At 47.4% G+C, this 6,794-nt stretch overlaps 1 protein-coding gene and 2 non-coding genes across 4 annotated transcripts; all 3 read left to right on the forward strand.

Moving 5' to 3' along the window:
* The first annotated feature begins 362 nt into the window (after nt 1-362).
* On the forward strand, nt 363-4,181 carry TPT1 (tumor protein, translationally-controlled 1). Of its 2 annotated transcripts, XM_049646980.1 has the most exons (6): nt 370-514; nt 784-857; nt 1,405-1,595; nt 2,015-2,120; nt 2,871-2,987; nt 3,974-4,181. In XM_049646980.1, the coding sequence occupies exons 1-6, from the start codon at nt 487-489 to the stop codon at nt 3,974-3,976; spliced, it is 519 nt and encodes a 172-aa protein (XP_049502937.1). In that variant the 5' UTR covers nt 370-486; the 3' UTR covers nt 3,977-4,181. The 2 variants fall into 2 exon arrangements, with proteins under 2 accessions (XP_049502936.1, XP_049502937.1); XM_049646979.1 differs by having other exon boundaries at nt 363-514; nt 2,871-4,053.
* On the forward strand, nt 3,775-3,904 carry LOC125934223 (small nucleolar RNA SNORA31). The gene has a single exon (XR_007461271.1). It is a non-coding gene; the product is annotated as a small nucleolar RNA SNORA31 (small nucleolar RNA).
* A 784-nt stretch (nt 4,182-4,965) lies between the features above and the next one.
* On the forward strand, nt 4,966-5,099 carry LOC125934224 (small nucleolar RNA SNORA31). Its single transcript, XR_007461272.1, has one exon. It is a non-coding gene; the product is annotated as a small nucleolar RNA SNORA31 (small nucleolar RNA).
* Nucleotides 5,100-6,794: the final 1,695 nt, after the last annotated feature.

Below are 6,794 nucleotides of genomic sequence, written 5' to 3' on the forward strand. Positions count from 1 at the left end.
GAGGCGTCGGGCGGAAGCTTGAAGAGATTTCATCTACGCTCCACCCGGTCCCACCTCCCAGGACAGTTCGGCAGGGCAGGTAGGGGCAGGGCCCCAGGCCCCGCTTCCCCCACTCTCCCCACTCGGGGCCGGAAACCCCTTTCCCCTCCCTCCAGAGCTCCCCTCCCCCACCACGAGAGCCTCGGAACTCGGCATTGTGTACCAGGGACGAGTCCCCGGATGCTCGCCTCTCCTCCCCGGCCCGCGCCTTGGCTCCACCCCCAGCGCGGCTCTGCGTGCCACGTCACCGCTTGCAGCGCTTCCGGAGGCGCAGCGGGCGATGACGTAGGGGGACGTGCCCTCTATATGAGGTTGGGGAGCGGCTGAGTCGGCCTTTTCCGCCCGCTCCCCCCTCCCCCCGAGTGCCGCTCCGGCTGCACCTAGCTCGCTCAGAGCTCCCGGCTCCTGCTAAGCTAGCGCCGCCGTCGTCTCTCCCCGGCCGCCGTCATGATCATCTACCGGGACCTCATCAGCCGTGAGTCGTGACTGCACTACTCCTACTGCCGCGCGCAGGGGACAGGGGTGCGGGTGGGGGCGGGGGAGACGGACGCCCCTGCTGTCGTGGGCCTAGGGGACGCTGGCGGCCTTTCCGGGAGCGAGGAGGCGTCGGTGCCTGGGGCGCGCGTCGGGGTTTCGAGCGCCCGGGGAGGGGTGGGGGCCGCGTGCGGCCGGCTGGCGCGGGAAATGGCGCCGGTTCCAGGCCTCCGGGCGCACGGTGACCGGCGGGTTTGTGTCCCCGAGCAGATGATGAGATGTTCTCCGACATCTACAAGATCCGGGAGATCGCGGACGGGCTGTGCCTGGAGGTGGAGGGGAAGGTGAGTCGGTCGGGCCGCGGCGCGGGGGAGGCAAGGCCGGGCAGGCTCGGGTTTCCGCCGCACCCCCGCCCGAAGTTGTGCAATCCTCTCCGCTGCCTCCTGGCGGAGGAGACGCTTTTTCCGGGCTCGGGTTTTTCTAGAAAAGTGGAGGCGGAGCTGAGCCTGGAAATAGGTCCGCCGGCTTGGCGCCCATCCTCCTCCCGGGCGATCCGGGACAGGTAGCCTCGAGTTGGGAGCCCCAAGCCTTTCCACATTTGCTTTATCCGTACTTGCTCATCGACCTAAAATCCCACGCAGAACTTCTCCTTGGGTGTAAATGATCCCGTTTTTGTTGCCGTCAACAAAGAATTCTTGTTGAGTTATGGTGTTTCAGGAAATTTCGCGGTGCATGAGTTTTTTCTCCATAACGATGTGTTAGTGGTTTTTTAACATGAGTCCAAAGTGTTTGGGGGACGATGATGGAAGCATGAGCTGCTGACATAGATTTTCGGGAGGCGTTTATGCTAAGGTCAAAAGTGTTTGAAACAACTATTTTTTCTTGATGTAGATGGTCAGTAGGACAGAGGGTAACATTGATGACTCGCTCATTGGTGGAAATGCCTCCGCCGAAGGCCCTGAGGGCGAAGGTACCGAGAGCACAGTAATCACTGGTGTGGATATTGTCATGAACCATCACTTGCAGGAAACCAGCTTCACAAAGGAAGCCTACAAGAAGTACATCAAAGATTACATGAAATCGTAAGTGAACCTGGTGCGACCCACCTACTGTCTGGAATCGTTGGGATTTAGGAATATGCTCACTTTGAGGTTCTTAGCAGGAATACTTGCGAAAAGTCTGAACCTTTTTCTGTGGATGAGCTCATGGGGATAGTTGCTTTTCTAGAAGTAAACTGGTGTGAGCATACTGAAGCATGCAGCGTGGTTTCAGCCTTTCAGTATCTTATTTTGGAAATAACATGAAATCCAAAATTGTGAACGGTCTTGAAACTTGTCTCTTGTGAGCTACTAGTTCCTTGGTTGTGCCATGTTAATTTTGCCCAGTGACAGCTAGTTGCCCTTCCAGTGGTTGCTGGATTCAGTTTGGGTTTCTTTAGTGAATAAAAATTTGTTTTGCTGAGAACTCCGTACTTTAACCTGTTAATGAAATATTGTTGTAGAATCAAAGGCAAGCTTGAAGAACAGAGGCCAGAAAGAGTAAAACCTTTTATGACAGGGGCTGCAGAACAAATCAAGCACATCCTTGCTAATTTCAAAAACTACCAGGTAAATACCTTAAGTGTTTGTATCAAAGCATTGTATAATTTTAACTGCCAGCGCAACAAATTGCTTGATGAACCTTTGATGTAATTGTGGCTATTTCCTGGGTCTTGGGAGCGGTTTAAATACTTCATAGATTGAATTCCAGTAGTCTGGGCTGTGGAAAGTAGCCTTCCCTGCTCCCAAGTGTGTTTCCAGATCTTGCCTTGTTGCAGAATCTCTTCCCTACTTGCTTCCCGGATGACTTTTTTCATTTCTTCCTCTCTGGAATTGATTGTTAACGTCCTAAGTGGTCTTCCAGTTTTCTTTCTAATTTACAAGTCCAGTGTGTTACTGCCAGTGGAGTTCTTTCTAAACTGGTTCTGTTGGGAAACTCAGTGACTTTGCCTTACTTCTAAGACTTAATACCCTGGCTCTTTTTCTCTGTTTAATGTGCTCTTTCGTCGTATGTTCCCTGTGCTTGATGATGTAAACAGGCTTTTACAGAGTTTGGAATTGTATATGTGGGGATGAGAGAGTAAGTTTCCAGAACGCCTAAAGTGTTCCTAGATTGCTTTGTACTTACTTTGGTCATTTGTTAGCGTCATTTGGTGAACAGGAAGTTTGCTTTTTTTTTTTCTTCTTTTCCCCTCTCCTGGTGAAAGTCTCTCTTCAATTGTGGTGTTCTAAATTCTCCTTTTGATTGTTTCATCGTAGTTTGTTTTGGTATGATGTGTATATAAAGGTCTAATTCCGGGTATTTGTTTGCTTCCTGAGTTCTTTATTGGTGAAAACATGAACCCGGATGGCATGGTTGCCCTGCTGGACTACCGCGAGGATGGTGTGACCCCATATATGATCTTCTTTAAGGACGGTTTAGAGATGGAAAAATGTGTAAGTATCAGGAAGTGGGTTGAGATCCGCATTGTAAAAATGGACACATCTCAGATGTGACTCCTTGTTTCCTGCCACTGGGATGGTTAGAATGGGTTTTACAGCACTCTTGAAAGATGCAGGTCTGGGTCTTCTTTCTCTTTCTTTGGGGGTCTAAAAGGGTTGTGTTTTACACAGAAAAGATTTTTATGGCACAGAAAGGGACTTGAGAGTTTTTTTTATCTACACAGAAAGCTTGTCTTTAGGCGGCTTAAATCTTAGCTTACACGCTAAACTGATGAGAAATAGCACTGTGTTAATCTTCCCCCGTAGAAATGGCCCCCTTTATATTTTGCCACACGTGTGCGTGAGTGGCATGTGTGGCACGAAACGTTTTCCACTTTGGTTTACTGATAACGGGCAACTGGTCATTGAAAGTCTTGACGTTACTAGCTTTTAGTAAATAAAGTTAGAGCTGGCTGCTGACCCGCGACGCAGACTGCTTTAGTGAAACTAAATGAATGTCTACTATGCACGGAATTGCTGGAGGCAGTACAGAACTGAAAGCATTCATCATCCTAGCTCTCCCAAGGCTTCCATATAAATCAGGAGCAAGATAAACTTTAGGCTACACTAAATAAGATCAGAGGCAACGGTGGACTGAAATATCCCCGGATGGTACAGATGATTCGGTGAGGGGATCATCCCAGGCTTGTCTGAGGTTTTTGTTGGTGGAACGTGTGAGTGGGACTTGCTCCAGAATGAGGCATCTAGAAAACGTGCTACCTCTGAGTTGGTAAGGATGGCCCTGCATCCACTGATAGACCTCGAACAGTTGGCCGTTGTTCTTTTGGTTTGCACTAGGATGCGAAAGGAAAAAATCCCCGCGCTTTCTGTCTGTCTTTGTGGCAGCCCGGATTGAATAGGGGAATACACCTAGAGCCTAGAAATGTTAAACATTTTCACATTGGCTAAAAGTGTTAATTCAGGCTTCCTTGTTTTTACAGTAACGAATTTGGCTCTTAACTTTGGACGTATCACCTGTCGTCCTAGCTGGCTCCTACTCATCCACACGACACCAGGACTTAGACAAATGGGACTGACGTCATCTTGAGCTCTTCATTTATTTTGACCGTGGTTTATTTGGAGCGGAGGCATTGTTTTTAAGAAAACATGTCATGTAGGTTGTTTAAAAATAAAATGCATTTAAACTCATTTGAGAGAATGCCTCTTAGTTTAATACATATTTAAATCCATCCTGTGTAGTGTCCTGGAGAAGCTAGAGCCTGGTTGTAGACTACTGCTAGAAAGCATAAGACTGCCTGCAGATAACTTCTACAGTGAGAACTACTTCTGGGACTGCCATATAAAAAACAAGGACCCAAGGTCTTAATTCTGAGTTCAAGTAAAGGGAAAGACCATGCTCATAGCTGTGCCAACATTTGAAGTGGATTCCTCACACATTTCATCACCTGCAAACGGAAGTAGTTAACTCTGGAAGAGATTACCAAAAGAATAAAAAGAGACTAATACGGTTGGAAGCAAAGTTTTGTCTGATCTTATTTATCCTAAATCAAGTAGAGCCAAGTTCTAGAGAAATCCAGACCTCTCCTGGAATGCGTGTGTCAAACTCCCTGGAATGGGGTCGGCAGACTGGCTTGTCTTGCCACCTCTTTTCGTGTGACTTTAAGGTGGTGGTTTACATTCTCAAACGGTTGGGAGAAAATAGCTGGTGGGATATGAAAATGTCAATTTGTCCGGTTTGTTTTGACCACTGCCGTGCTCATTTGCTTACATACTGATGGGCTCTTCGCGGTAAGAGCAGAGTATGACAGACCTTAAGGCCTGCAGATGCTAAGACAACCACGTGACCGTTCACAAGGCTTTCCAGGCCCGGCTTTGAAAGATGGAATGTGGGAGAGCTGGTGGGCAGAGGAAAATTCAACTGCTGTGTCCTGTATCTAAAAGGGCTGTGGGTGTCAGAAATAGAATACTGGAAATGCATCTATTTGACAGGCCTGGAGCAGTTCCCATCTGCTGCTAAGGTTTCCACTAGAGATGCAAGAAAAAAGTGTCCTCGCGCTTTCTGTCTGTCTGCTCGTGGCAGTTAAGATTGAATGGGGGAATACAGGACAAAAACGTGGGAGAGAATTTCTGCAACTCCGAAGTAACCCGGTCAACAACGAAGACCTTGTTTTACTCCAGAGGATCGAAAATGAGTTTTATGAGAGAAGTGTTGGGAAATGATTGCCCAGAGACCCTTGCCTTTTGATTAATTCCACTTTTAAAAGCTTAGGGGTTAAAACTAAATTGAAGGCAAGCCAGTGACTCATCTGGTCTTCTGACACATGAACCCAGGATGAGTCCAGTGACTTAGCTATCTGGCATTTGCCCTGAGAGTCCATTATTGGCTCGGAACCTGAGACATGCCAAGGTTGGAGGTGTCCCCTGATGATTGGTAGAAGTAAACCCACATACTGGAAACCAGGCTGGTAGCAATTTAAGCATTTTGGTATGACCTTAAAAATCTAGAAAAAGTGCCAGTCCCTGATCTAGGAGGCCACGTGGCCCTCTCAAACGGGAAAGAATTTTCAGGCAGTGGTCTGAGCTGTGAGTATGGCCACCTGATGGTGGGAGAGGTCTTGAGGTCCCATCTGTACTGAAACCTGATTTAGTGGACTAGCCATAGAAACCAGTGGAAGAACAGGAGTAGCAATGCAGAGGCTTTGTAGGAAGTGAAGAATTCAGGTCAGTGAAACCTAGGAATGCTTATTTTAGCCTGGTTAAGATACTTTGTGTGAGAGTAACAGGTTATGTGTATTTGTGTATATGTCAGAAGGCCTGTCATTTTATGTCCCTTAATGATGCTGAGATCGGTAACAGGCATGTTCCTAGTGTCGTTTAAGTCCTCGACTTTGTTACATGTATGGAGAAAAATTGAAAAAGGACTTTCATAGTGTTGTCTGGGAAGGCCTCTGTAATGTGATTTGAATAGGAACCTGAAAGCAAGTAAGTAGACTATGGATATCGGGGCAGAACATTCCAAGCAAAGAAACGCAAACGCAGAGTCTGAAGTGCAGTGTGCTTGACATGTTCTGGGGACACGGTGGCCAGTTGGACCCACGATGATAAGGGGAAAAATTAAGGCATAAAAGTGAGTACCCAGGAAAAGAGGAAACCAGATTAAAATAAGAAGGCCATAGGCTTTGAGCAGAAGGGTGACATGATATGACCTAATGGATTGGGTAAACAATTGACTCTTAGGAGGGGAAAGAAGAGGTCTAAGGATTTAAAGAGAGCCTGAGAGATCTCCGTGCATGACCTTTGAAGCCAGAACACCCTGAGATCACTTAGGATAGACTCTGCCCTCCAGCGTACAGCTTGAGATTGGTCAGCATGATGAACTGGCAAAGGTGATTCAGAAGGAACTGGTCCCAGAGGTAGGAAAATGATGGGAGTGGTCTGGAAGTCCAGTGGACTGTTTGAGAGTTACCTGTTGCCAAACTAGTCAAGGTGAGGGCCAAGAAGGCGAACTTGACAAATGTTTGGTTTGAATAAGGGGAAGAAAGCCTGGCAAAAATGGACTCAACGAACAACTAGCATGTTGCCCATGAACTGTCCATAGAAACAGGTGACCCTTGAGCAACACAGGTGTAACTTGCATGAGCACACTTAGACTTTACGGTGCCATAAAGTAGTTCATGCTTTTTTTCCTCTAGCTTTATTCTAAGGCTACAGTATGCAACATACAAAATATGTTTTAATGTGCTGTTGGCAAGGCTTCTGGTCAACAGTAGGCCATTAGGTATTTGGGAGTCGAAGGTTAGT

The sequence above is a fragment of the Panthera uncia genome (assembly GCF_023721935.1).
Source record: "Panthera uncia isolate 11264 chromosome A1 unlocalized genomic scaffold, Puncia_PCG_1.0 HiC_scaffold_16, whole genome shotgun sequence".
NCBI lineage: Eukaryota > Metazoa > Chordata > Mammalia > Carnivora > Felidae > Panthera > Panthera uncia.

Coding starts and splice junctions, on each gene's coding strand:
- TPT1 (XM_049646979.1), top strand. CDS start 487: ATGATCATCTACCGGGACCTCATCAGCC. Junction 515..783: donor CTACCGGGACCTCATCAGCC/GTGAGTCGTGAC, acceptor GTCCCCGAGCAG/ATGATGAGATGTTCTCCGAC. Junction 2,121..2,870: donor CTAATTTCAAAAACTACCAG/GTAAATACCTTA, acceptor TTGCTTCCTGAG/TTCTTTATTGGTGAAAACAT.